The sequence below is a fragment of the Clavelina lepadiformis genome, chromosome 6 (genome assembly GCF_947623445.1).
Source record: "Clavelina lepadiformis chromosome 6, kaClaLepa1.1, whole genome shotgun sequence".
NCBI lineage: Eukaryota > Metazoa > Chordata > Ascidiacea > Aplousobranchia > Clavelinidae > Clavelina > Clavelina lepadiformis.
Window position 1 is genome coordinate 320,864 of NC_135245.1, and position 13,886 is coordinate 334,749.

General features: G+C 44.7%; 1 protein-coding gene across 1 annotated transcript; it reads right to left on the minus strand.

Annotated features, from left to right (window-relative positions):
* Positions 1-2,889: 2,889 nt before the first annotated feature.
* On the minus strand, positions 2,890-11,920 carry LOC143462016 (A disintegrin and metalloproteinase with thrombospondin motifs 4-like). Its single transcript, XM_076960002.1, has 11 exons — positions 11,087-11,920; positions 10,742-11,014; positions 10,486-10,669; positions 7,952-8,256; positions 7,093-7,388; positions 6,663-6,995; positions 6,447-6,586; positions 5,635-5,835; positions 5,372-5,556; positions 5,069-5,286; positions 2,890-3,680 (listed from the first exon to the last, which is right to left on the minus strand). The coding sequence occupies exons 1-11, from the start codon at positions 11,753-11,755 to the stop codon at positions 3,389-3,391; spliced, it is 3,096 nt and encodes a 1,031-aa protein (XP_076816117.1). The 5' UTR covers positions 11,756-11,920; the 3' UTR covers positions 2,890-3,388.
* Between the last annotated feature and the right edge of the window lie 1,966 nt (positions 11,921-13,886).

Below are 13,886 nucleotides of genomic sequence, written 5' to 3' on the forward strand. Positions count from 1 at the left end.
ATGTAGACTTCCCGCCGAGTTGGCTTGTGGGTGGGTGTGGTTTGTAGAGTTATTCAGATTGACGTCAGACAAATGTGGTGTCAACAAGGATCTATTATCAAGGGGACGGGGAAAACATGTCCCCCAAACTTTTGAACAAGAGGAGACCTACACGCAGGAGAACAAATAAGAGAAATGAACTTGGTCATTAATTGTAAAAGAATTCCAGTCCCGAAGTAGTTTATAAAGCGGTGACCACTGTAGTATAAATATCTAATAAAAAATGTAAAGAGACAATTTTGTTTTATCAAAACTTTTATTACTTTTACTAATGATTCATTTTACTGTGATTACGTAATCGGAATTGCATTCTGTAACCGCCAAAGGTGTGTTAAAATTATTAAAATTACCAAAATATAATTATAATTATAATATTAATTATTAATTACCAAAATATTCTGCCATTGATAGTGCGGGTGATAGTATGCCATTGATTATTAACTGATATTCATGATATTCTGCCATTGATAGTATTATTAATTAAGGTGGCCTTCAAATAATTTTTGTGAACTGTCATGCAACAGCAATCAGTGAGGTCAAAACCATAAAATAATTCCGCCCTTGCTATAATCAGCATCGGACCTTTTTGATTCGTTAAACTATTGCACAGAAGGTGGCGCTGAGTAATTAGTTTGTATGGATTCAGAGAAAGATGGATTCATTCCAACATTTCTCTGACGAAGGACAAAAGTGTGCCCGAAACTAATTAGCTTAATAAAATCATCTATTTACCTGCACTGGTATTGCATTTTGAAAACTCGTTGTGGTTAAGAATGATATTAGAATTTTTATCCTCGGATTGAGGAGGTTGTTTGCACGCCTCAATGATAATTAAATTCCTCATCGCTGCAGCCCCTGGCTACCAAACTTGTCTTTCTGTAAGTTCCAATTCTTATATTTTTATTCATATTTTGTGTAATCTTGTCCAAACTTGAAACTGTTCGCCAAAAGCAAGCGTCGTTAACAACCAGAAACATCACAAAGTTGCTCGATAGCGATGAGAGCGCGATGATGCGACCCGGGTTGAAAAAGTACCAGGTCTCAAGCGATGAGGAATCATCGTCGGGCTTAGCTCATGCAAAGACTTTGCTCGGTCCCGAGGATGTCGACCCAGATGTTGGTCACATTCGCCTTCACAGGTGCCATGGGAAGCAGATGTCAGCAAACGGTATAAGATTTCTATGTACTTCGCCGAGATTGTTCTTCTAAATTGTTTCCTTATTCCGGCCAGTGCCAAATGACGGAAGCATTTGATGACTATAAATGCTCAAATAAATACCATTATTACGTAGTATGCTATAATAAAGTGTCAAAACAGGTGTTACACCGCTTTACGATATTTTAATTTGTGTTAAATTTGCCAGGAAATGTCAAAGATGATGTAAGTGGCTCAGCAAGTTGTCGGTAATAGTCGGCGCGCTGTTGGCCACTTCAGTACGTCACGTTCAACCTGCTGTCAATCAAACTTCCACGTGATTCTACGATCTACGTCCTTTTTAAAGGTCACCGACCCCACAGACCCAGACATGGTCCAGCTGTTGCAGAAAGTGAAACGGCGAATTTCATCACGAATGTCAGGTTATTGAATTGTTTCAGACTCGAAGAAAGATTGCCCAGAATCTGTTACCAAAGAGCGCGCATAGAAACTGGCGTTCTACGTAGTTGGCGTCACCTCTGTGTGGAGAAGTTCTTTCACAAGTCGAGCATTTCATCGTCTTTCAATCTTTTACTCGCGCAGAACTTTCATTTCGAGGAACCTCCGACTTAAAGGTCAATTTTTATGCCTTTGCTCCGGGATCCAACCACCTCGTCACCTTGCCTTGGAACATTAAAATCTCGTCGCCTTTGTTCCTGTTGACGTCATAGAAGCGCCGAAGAAGATACGAACGATCATTTTATATTCAGTCATCAGCCAGTTATGATTTTGCTCACAAGGTTAAATGTATTCTTCACGGGATTTCGATTATTGTGACGTTTTAATTTTTCCCAACCTTAAAATAATTCTAGTTTTGTTTGAAATTTGCTTCAAAACAATTATTCCAACGTGCAAGCTCCAATGTCGCGCCGATTCATTGAAATTCTGACCTTTATGAACGAACAATCCCACAAAAGCGTCTCACCGCGACGCGTTTACAAACTGTGACGTCATATGCACATAAAGGCGCTTTTGTGCACTAAGGCCTAAAGCCCTAAGCCATTGACCGCTTTCTTGCGTTTATGACGTAGCAACGAGTTCAAATTAGCATCGAATCCAATGGAGCGTGAAAACAGCTCGATCGTGGATTGTGATCGAACAACAACTCATTGAGGTAAAAATCCCGAAATAATTTCATTCACTTCAAAGAGTTTGAAAACAGCGTATCGCATCAACAGCAAATATTTGTTAGAAAATATCTAACTCGGTCGGTTAAATTCGATTCTTCTAAATCTGCTTTTACAGCAAGGACGCACCGGGCTGTATATGGCGCAATTGTAGTGCTGGGAAGTATTCATAGCGAGCAACTTATAATGAAAACGCACCGATGGCACGGGTATGTAATTTGGTGGAAGCAATGACAATACATTCTCAGGCATTTCGCTAATGAAATTGATTACGTCATAATGGGCTTATAAAGCGAGGTGTTATTGACATTCCAGAATCAAACGCAAAAAAGAAATTCAACTTTGCTTTGAAAAATTTCATTGAAGCCAATTTGTTTGAATTTTCCTTTGTTTGACGAATGTTTGACGTCATGCATGAAATGCTGCGGGGTCACCAATTGCCTTCTCTGTACTTTTGTTTAACTTTGCTTATCACTCGCTAAATCGGATATTGAAGTCTGTTTTTTTACATCTCTTCTTACTCGGCACTTTCAATGTTTTCTTTTTATTTTTTTTTAACAAAATAAAGAACTACTTTAATAAATACTTAAATAACAAACAAATAAACAAACACGATAAATGCAAAACCAGACAATTTCATAAAAATCGTACAAAGGTCAATAGAAAAATAAAAAAAATTGATGAATTGAAATGGCGAAGAAATTTTCAAACAATTTGTGTCTAATTCAGTATTTTTGATGATTTGAAGAAATAAATCTCGGAAAGTGAGGAAGGCGGCCCAGTACGAGAATGAGATGAGAAAATACGTCATCAATCCTTCAAAGGACAGAACTCAGAAAAATCGCGGTTTAATCTGGAGGAAAGCTTCGAAATATTCACAGAAAAGAAACGAGAAAATTACGCCACAGTGGTTTTAATCGATTGTTCTCAAAATCGCGCCTCATCGCGAGTTCTTCCTCCCTCTCGTTGCTCGTCTCGGCTTTCAAGCGACATAAAGATCGCGGTTCACGTGATCGGCGATCTTCTCTCATCTGCACTCCCTCAGTTTGCAACCGTGCACCTGAGATGGTCGGGTGCCCTGGTCGCACATCGAGTTGCTCAGCAACCTCCTGGACCGAGTCTGGCAGATGACCACTCTCATCTTGGTACCCAGTCCGCAGGAGGTCGAGCACGGACCCCACATCCCTGCGTTCCACACAGGTTGTTCGCCGCCGTGTCTTCGCGGCGATGACGATCGTCGTTGGTTGATGGGAGCAACGGTCGGGCAGTTTGAGACGAAGCAGGGGAGACGGTGGTAGGGTCGTGTTTTTGCGTCACAGCTGTGAAGAGAACAAACAACGATTATTGAGAATTCATTTTGAATAACTTTGCAAAACACACGCTGCTTGTTTAGTCACAATCAAATGTATCGAGCTCATGCGCATGCAGCCCAATAATGAGAAATTCCCCAGTGTTGTGTCGAAGACATTGTTTATATTTACATGAAGATGATCGACTTCTCACAAATGAACGGCTTAGGCTGATGAAGACCACAACAACAAGGGCGCGTGAGGAGAATTTTCCTTCGATCGCGGGAGAACGTGACGTGAGTTGAAGGTTTAAAGGAATTTAATTGAAAATGGCCACTTGTAAATTTCTCTGTCATAGCACTGGGCCAGCTTTGCTCTGAGAAAATCGGATTATCGCTTTAACGCGTTGAACAATTATACAATCCATTCTTTTCTCATTAATCCCGCGATTTACAACGTGATTGGAATTACCGAGGCTCATTTCCTAGTATGGCCACGAATTCAACCTTCCATAGCGGGAGGTTGGTACGGGACGAGGATATCTCGGGAGGGTCAGGATTAAAACGACTACGATCGTCTTTTTATCGCGAATAATCCAAAGGTTTCAACCGGATTGCTTCAATAGTATCCAATAATTACAGCTGCGGTTTGAGATAAAAATAAACTTTTGGGCCGTTTTCGTCTTCCTGGAAGTGTTTTTGAAGCTTGAACGATGAACACGCGGCCGACATATTAACAACGTCGCCCAACATTTCTCTTCATCAAATACATTCTCAAGCCGTTCCCAGGCTATTAATCACCCCATATTTGTCCACCGTTGTATCATATTTCTTTTGTTAGATCATCAGTGCGTAACAATACAAGGTGTTCGACGCCAACCCGGGTTGTTTCTCGAAGCGCAGGTGACTTTAAACATCGTTCTAGAACTCCTTTGCTCTCGCCGACGCATAATAAAGCGATGACTTGTAACAAGCGACCTTTAAATTCTCAGAGATTACTTGAGCGAGCTTCAAGATTTTCGAACTCGGGTCTTCTTGTTACTTCACAAAGACAGATAATTACTTGAGAATTAAACCAGAAGTTAATTTCGTATGAAAGGGTCAAAGCTTCCGATCTTATCACATCGAATGTGTTTTTACCCAGGTGACTTGCTCGTAATCACCGCCCTGTACATGGCCGCAACGTCACAATAGGCCAGTTATTACGAGACCTTTCGGCTCACCAAACTCTTATTTATAAAAAATTTCCACTTTCTTCGGTTTTGTTTCCGCTCGTCCTCCCAATTGAACAACCGCAAATTACAATGTTGACGCGAACACTTGAGTGTAATTTGAGTGAGCTCAGTCGCTATTATTGGTTTCATGCCTAATATAAGCTCGATACATTTTAGTCATCATTGTTCCATAACAAATTCTCACCTTGTGGAAGGGAATTTCCCTCTTTTGCACGTGACGCTTCGCTTCTTCCAACCAGACCCGCACTTCCGGGTTCCATGTGTCTTGCATTTCCGCCATCTACCGGTGACCCATCTGTCCTCCTCGGCTGCACCGGTGGGGGCGGGGTCAGAGCGGGGCGAGGGTTCGTCTCTAAGTCGATTGACCAATCCAATGCTGTCGTCCGTAGCAATGCGTGAGATCTGGCGAAGAAACGCGATTTGATGAGATGAGAACGCACGAACTCCAGTGACCTCTTAGATGCAGGGGGAGTTCCCGACGACTCACCTTTGATCTCCGGGAGGACTTCTTCGGTTTCACGATGTAGTAGGAGTAACTTATCCGGGGGGGAAGGATCTTTGCCCCGGCCAGCTGCACGCTGAGCACCTGGACGGTTATTTCCTCCTTCAGCGGCATCTTGGCTTCGATTTTCTCGCTGGCGACCCTCACGCCGCTGTACTGGAGCAGTGAGCCTGATGACGAAGAGACACAGACGTTGAAACAGCTCCAAGCCTAGCTTATGTAGGACGAGGCAGGGTCGTCTTACTCACCATTCACTTCGATGTCCTTCTCCACTGTGCTGAGGGTCAGGGCCCCGTTTAGGAGATATCTGCCTTTGCTGTTCACCAGGGCCAGGTAGTTCCCGTCATGGACTTTGTTGTGGAAACCTCGCTGCTTGATCTTGATGCTCGCTGCACCGACGGGCAGTGTGAGAACGTCGTTGTAGCCGGCACGTCTCGCGTTGTATTTTCCTGCGAAGTCGAATTTAGAGATTTAGAAACTCGAAACGTCGCTGAGAAATGTCAGGATAAATTTAATCTGATTTACGTCACAATGACCTTTACGCTTTACGACTCAAAATCCCTGAATTCTGATAAATTTAATCGCGCGATCTCGCAAGTCCTTCACTACGCATTCGCCGTGACCGCTTCTGACAGCTTATAAGGTTCTAGCGAGACTCGCTTCATTGGTTCATGCACTTCAGCACTGGTTGATAATCACTGTTTGTCAAGTGGCGGCACTTGAGATTTTATTCGAGAATATCGTCGTGGGACTTTGCTCGCCGTGATTCGATCGCGATTGTGTTAAGTGTGGCGCGATGCCACCAAAAAGTGAATCACTTTTACGCCTGCAAAGTTACAAAGAGGCGCGTTTAATGTTTCATTCATCACACAAGGGCTTTATCAAACTCAGCGAACGCGATATCCCTTGATGTCGCGATGGGGAACGTGTCGCGATCTGTCGCTTTTTTCCTCGACAAACTGCGATATCTGGTGACCGTGAGAACCTTCAAAAACTTTCCTGACTCCACCGACTCGCAAAAAGCAAAATCATGAAGAACCAAACCAGGAACCAAACCAACCTCGAACTTTCTTGCATTCTGACTTGGATCCTTTGCAAATCCCGCACTTGTTGTATTTTGCCTTTGAGCCGAGTATTCCGTCACAACCGGCCGGCATGCACTGTCCGTGGACGCACACATCAGTCGTATCAGGACCACACCTGTTCACACAAAACGCGTCATTAGAATCACGATTTATGTTTGAGCAATCGTCGATCGAGTTAATGGTTGACTTACCTGGTCCCGTCCACGACTCGATCTCCCAGAGTGATGTAAGAGCCGGTCTGAACCGACTGACAAATGAGCTTGCAGCGATCTCGCTTCTGGACTTCGGAGTATCGCGGCACCCAGGTCGATGCAACGCGAACTCCGAGAAGCGGAAATCGCTGTCCATTGTACTGGGCGCATTGTTCGCTCCTGAAGTCTGTTTCTTTTCCGTCGCGCGTCGGACACCTCTCGATGTTGCAGCTGCGAAACTGAAGGCGTGACCCGGTGCAGTACTTGCCCCCGTGGCGTGGCGCTGGGTTGTTGCACTGACGACTTGACATCATGATGCCACCCCCACAAGACCTTAAAGTTACAAAATCAAGTTGAATTATCTTAAATATCGCTTTTAAATACCTTATCATGACGGTTCCGGGTGACCAGGGCACAGGTTGAAGCTCACCTGGAACAGGAACCGAAAGGGCTCCATCCGCCCCATCGTCCGTCCACTGGCGCCATCTCCGGCTGCTCTGGCACGCACAGGCCCTTCATACAATGCATGCCAGTGGAACAAGGAGATCCGTCCGCCCTCGGGAAGCTTTTCGTGTGGCACTGGTTCGCCCTGGCACCGCTGGGCAACTGGCACCAAAGTCTGCTGCACTCTCTCATGTATGGACACTCAACGGCGCCCTTTCCGAACGACATTTCGCACTGGGAGTTGACGTCATACATTTCCCCGGGGAGGCCGCTGGGGTAAACCTGAGCAAGAGAGGTTCAAGTTTGATTTGGTCATCAGAGCGATATAGATAAACTCAAGCCAACACGCTGCTTCAACTTAGGCCGTTCTTATTTCGCTGCCAGCCTTTTGGGCGAGACAACAAAGAGAAGAATTGTAGTCGCGCGAAATGAGCGCTTTATGCCACGTTCGAGAGAATAAAGATCGCGCTTATCGATGAATTTCCGCCACAAATTTCCCACAACAAACAATGAACACTTTACTTTCTCAACGTACTCATTCTACCAAGCTTATTATGACGTTATAATGGTATAATTATATTTCAAACAAAAGGTGACATCATTTGCATTTACACGTCACAATGAGATGTATTATGTCGTACAAAGTAAATGATGTAATAGTACTGATGAGATAAAAATAGAAACTTAAAAGGTGTCAGATTTTTAGTGAATTTCTTGTGAGCCAAACATTTTATTTGGCCCCTCCCCAACTTCATACGTCATTAAGCTTATCGCGTCATTCCCACACTCCCCAGCGATGCGGTCGCTGAAACACAAGCCGTTGCTATGGCAGCCACAATCGTTACCTTGGGATCCTGCGGTTTGTCCAATAAACAGTCTCCACGTCCGTCCTGCAAGTAATCGAGGACCGCTTGTCTCGAACATGAGCTCCAGGGCTGCTCACTGTCGACTCGCTCCATGGTCGAGCTCATTACGTGCGACTGGGGGTCGAGGTTCGCGAAGTTCTCGCGACAAAGTCGATTATCGTCGTGCATCATGTTGAGCACGTGACCAACTTCATGGGCGACCGTGTAAGAGGCAGAGAGTCCGTCATCTTCGACAACCGCACAGCTGTGGCGGGATGAGCACATCGCGCCTACCTCGGCCATCCCTGCAAATTGCAAAAGTCGCATCAAAGGCTGCAGCGGTGACTAATATCTCGACCATTTAATAAACTATAAAGAGCTGCGCGTGATTCATCGCGAAAGTGCAAACGCTTCAAATGTCAGCGCTTTAGGGTTAAGGCCTTGAGCAATTTAGTTAATCTTGTTGTCAAAGCGACCCTGCACCAATGTAACGCATGACAGCCACAAAGGTCCTGCCCGCTTTATCTCTCAAACATTGTTCCCGAACAAAGCCGCAATTGTTGCGTAAGGCCAAGTACAAAAGAAAAAAAGCGAATGCCGCAAGATCTGCAGAGGTGGGTGTCTTTGTGCGCGGTCAATTTGTAATTTTGCGCGGTTTAATCTTATTTTAAGTCGCGGCATTGCCTGGTTTAACTCGATCTTGTGATTCTCCGACGTGGTACGATACAACCGACTATCGAGAAACCAATTCGTTTCCAAAACGAGTCACGTGATATCCGCTTATCGACCGATTCTCCCGCGATTTAAAGATTTGATTCGCGAAATGGCCGCTCCGTCCTGGAAGCCCGGCAGCAGATAAATATAACATTGGGTCAAAATCTTCGGTTAATGGAACATCTCATCGCTTGTTAACGGCCGTGATTGCGTGAAGTTATGTTCGCTATTTCCTCCATGGATAGAGCATTGGATGTAACCTGTCGTTAATATGTCTGTGTGGTTGTTGCTTCTTTGCTGTTATTGAAAATTTTTGACGAAAACATTGCGCAGGTGAATCATCGAACTTCACCGATTTGTTTTCGACCCCACTTGCTGTGACACAATGAAGTCTTGTTTGAGTTTAAGGTCGGGTCAATTTCGTGTCGAAGCGACTAAATCGCTTCCTGAGTGCGCTCTTTCATCTAAAAATAGCCCACTACGCTTGATACGGTCGCCTTTCTAAATCGTTGTAAATCGCTGCTATCTGCTGCCGATGCATCGACCTATTATTACTCACAAAGTAACCGATGGAAGATAGCGAGCTGCATTATCATGGACGTGGATATATATAGAAACTTGATTACGTAACGAATAAACTGAATGTGAAATGACGTAATGGGCGAGTTGGTGAGAAGTGCGCTCACGGCTGGAAGTGGCTGAAGGACTCGTCCAACCACTTTCACTCGCAAATTAATCAGAGATAATCAAACGAACCTGTCCTCGCCCCCACCACCCAAACCACTTTATCTAAGCGGCTTCTATTGACACTTGAGCGGAAATTACACTTCACTGTCCTATTGTGACCAAACAGAGGAATCATCCGTTGGCGGACGTGGGAGGGATCAAAGATTTTTGTTAATTGGCGACACTTGTTCGGGGGGATTAGGGGGAAATTGTTTAATTTGCGGAAGTTCTTGACAAACAGCTTTCCAAGTCATTTTATCGGTTCCTCGCAAATTGCAGTCGACCCACATCCACAAAGAGCTTCGCTTGCTGCGGGTGAGTGCTGCATGCTTCGCTTGCTCTCCGCCCTTCGATGAATCATCTTCGCGTTTAATGGCGACTAAGTCACGTGATCAAAGAATAGCTTCTTTGTCCAGGAGCGATCTTTTCGCAGAACTGAAGCCCGTTTCCTGCCCGTCTAAACCTTATAATGGCTTCGCGCGATTTTAGACGCTTCGAGTTTATCTCGACCTTATACGCATGCGCAAGATGATTTATCGAATGCACCTGTCGAATACTTTTATGACGTCATAGCCGTAAAAAAGTTAATCAACGAATTTTCGTCATCCCTCATCTTTAAGAAGCGGCCCGAGCAAGATCAGTCGATCTTTTGTCGGATTTTTCTTAAACGCGCGCCCTTCAATATCTTCTTATAAATCTTCTTTACAAGTTTTAGACTGCCCAGGTCGAAAGATCTGGAAGCGAAGGCGGCGATTTCTTTGATCAAACCCCGTGAAAGGAAACAAGCACATCGGGCTTTCCGCAGCTTGGCCATTATCAAAACAACCCTTTAAAGGAAGTTATTTTATGAGATTCCGCCCACTGAGTAAAAGTAGATTCGAGGAAGTGTACAAACCCAGCCGCCTGTGACGCGCGAGTCTCCGCTTTTCATCGAATTCGTTTAAGTTATAACTCAGAGCGAACGTGAAGCTATTGGGAAAGGTTGCACAAATCAAAATGCCTCAGCGGAGTCTTATATGGCAACGCGGAAAGAATTCTTCCAAATAGTTGACATATTTTCAACAAACGAGCTCGCGCGTTATCAAGAAACTCACCGAGGGTGTCGCACGAGTCCCCGCACAAGTCGGTTTTGGTCAACAAGATGGCCAGGTCATGGTGCTCCGGGTCAGAGTCGTCTGGCGTGTTGTGGCGCTTCTGCCAATGGCAGAAGTCATGTAGCGTGTGCGCCGCGTTTGTGGAAACTGGAGGTCCCGCCTCACCGTCTTCGATTATCATGATCTAATGACGTCATAATCGATTAAAGGTTTCATTCTGAAACCAGCGTAGACCTGACAAGAGACTGGGACTCACCTTCACTACGCTGATGGAGACCGCACTTCCGAGGCTGGGATGAGAGAATACGCGATTGGCGACCATCATGATGCTGAGGATGTAATGCTCCAGATCGTCCCCGTGATCGCGAACCATTGTTGCGTCAGCGACCACCATCGTCTCGATGTGGTACTGGCGAGAATCGAAGCTGCTTCTCTTCGAACGAGATCTCGCTACGTCATCACCTTCGATCTCAAAATCGATGATGTTGCGCTCCGACGATTCAGCAGATCTTTTCGCGCGTTGAGCGACCTACAGAAATGGAACGACGGGTCATAAAGCTGATATCATCGGCGATGCATGAACATTTGTTTATCTTCTTACCTCCTCTTCTATTGGGCTGTTGAAGAAGGTCTGCTGGTATCTCCGATCATGACGTTTATCATTGACTCCACATGAGGAAGATCCAGAAGAAGATCTTTTTGCTCCGATGCTTCTGCGCTGGATGGTGTGGGCCACCGGCTCTTCCGAGTCCACATCAGCATCCACAGGAGCGATGGAGTAGTGGTACTCGCCGGTGTATATCGACCCTGTGAGCGAGTCACAGATGCTGAGGACGACCTGGGATGAGGGAAGGCCGATCACCGCTCCTTTGTAAAAGCATTTTCTTAAGGATGTCGCTTTCGATGGGAAGTCGCGCGTTTTGTTCCTCCACGAATAGACTGTGGTGAATGCCGGAGCGATAAGCGACTCATCGCGCTCAAGCCTGAGCATCAAATCGCTCCCGAAAGCGTTTATTTTGTAAACTGGGCTCTCAAACTCGTCCTTGGCCTGCAAGGAATCTTCTTCAATTGATCTTCTTCTTCTGAAGTGTCTGGATGCGACTGCTCCACTGAGGTCCTTCTGCATCCGGACAGGAGTGGTCACCTCTGATTCCATCGCGCTGCGCTCTTTGCGCGAAGGTTTCACGTCGACGCGGATTTGTGTCCTGGATGTTGTAAGAGTTGCCAGGGATGCGAGGCAGATGATGAAAAAAATGCAATATGAAGGCATCTTGTGATGAATAAATAAATAAAATCCTTCCGGAAAAATAAATCTTCAAATTCTTCTTAAAATCATGAAAACTTTTCACTCAAACTTTTTCTTCTTTTCTTTTCGAGTAATTCGTGGATTTTAATCTTATTTAAAACAAGTATCGCCTGAGGACAAAGAGAAACAATTAAATTATCAAATTACAGTCGACTGTGGTTGAAACAACACGAAGCGGACACCACCATCCCGCCAAGGTGGTCGCCAGATAAACTGAGATGCTACAAACAGGGAACAATGTCCACTACACTGTCTTCATGTTTACGTTTGAGCTTCAGTTTCACTAAATTACTTCTCCAACACGTCAATCTGGAGGGAGTGTCGCTCGAACTTTCGCTATTTTTGTTTATTCCGTCACAAATGAAGACACGAAACATGTCCTGGCGGTCTTAATGACTCTAACACGTCATATCGCCTCTGAGCGCTCTTTCTGCGTTGAACTGCAAGGAGCGAGAAGATTTGTTAATTAGAGCTCTAACGTCATTATCATTTGATAGGTTTAAAGTGGCGACCTGGCGCTAATAGCTCGATAAACAGCGGCCTTTCTGTTTAAATGTTGGCAATTATAGACAAGCAAAGGGGCGGTTTCCGCTCGAGAGAAGCCAAGTGATATTTCCCTCAATACATGTCAGCGCCTTGTACAAGCTTGTGTACAAAACAAGCGGCCGCCCCTTTGTGGCTCGATTAATGAAAGCAAACGACCATTATTACTTCACAATTAAGCTTTGTGTCACAGATGCTTTCAATTGGTGTAAATTTCAAAGTAGGTACCGCGCGTGTTATGCTTCGATTTCAAGGAAAATTCGCATCATTGTAGTTTCGCGTCGAAAACTCATTTAAGCGCCTGAGTAATTTTATTCCATGCGATTTTCCGTCGTATTGTGAAGTCATAATGCATTACACTAAAGCCAAACTGCAGAAAACCATGATTCAATTTGTTTTTGCTGAAACAACAAACCAAGTTGGTTGGATAAATATCCCGATATGAAAAGATGACTTTGTCACAATGTATTATTATGTCACACAACTCGTTCTTACATGGAATAATTATCGAAGACAATGGGACTATTTTCTACACTTCTTTGTCTGTTACGTGTATCCGGGATAATTGCGTCTTTGTAAGCGATCCGCACAGAAATAGAAGCGACCTGATCACAAGCCTTTGTGCATCGCGCGATTTTAGACAATGAAGTCTCAATCAAAAAGATCAAATCGAATTGTTTTGTTTCCGTCATGAAATAATCGCCTCCGATTAACCTAAACATCGCGATATTTCGGTTTCACGCCCCCATTGCAAGCTTCGAAGCGACATCGCGGTGCCAAATGCACTTCGATGAATAACCGCGATAGGAATTCGCGATTTAATGTTCTCTAATTTGAAGCAAAGGCGAGCGAAGATTGCCGATCGCGCCCGCCCCTTATCTCTCATCTGCGCCGCGTCGAGCAAGTTTATTTTTGCGGAAGAATCGATGCTTTCAAAATCCGGTTTAATCGCGATATTGGCGCTCAATTGCTATTCAATAAAAATCGTTCGACGAAAGATAAATCGCCCCCGGTCTCGATATTTCGCGTCATGATCACGACCAAGATAAAGGATCGGGCAAACTGCAAAAGCTCCATGCAACTTTGCTCATCTATTTATTTGCTCGCGGCTTACTTCTGTTTGTTCTAAAACTCGGACAAAGGCACACCGCGGTATATGTCGCCAACAGCGCGTTCAACGCGAATCCAAACAAGTCGCGCGAATGCAGATTATCGAACTCGATTCTAAATACAGCGATGACTTCATTGTCATGTTCATTGAAGGTCGTTCTGGCGTGATCGGCAACGAGCGATCTTATCAAGTTATCATAGAAGCGATATGACTCAGATCCGGAGTTTGATGTGACTTTAAACATCACGATTTATCATCAACAAACACGCCGCTCCGTTTTAACAACCTTGTAAAATAAATCATCCATCGAACCTACATGCAGCAGCAGTCGATCCCGATAATAACGCGATTGAGGTCTTCGCTCTATTGCGCGGTAAAGTTGCTTTCATGTTCGACGTGTTTCTGCTTTTCGGGCGCTCGCTGAACAAACACGACTGAAAG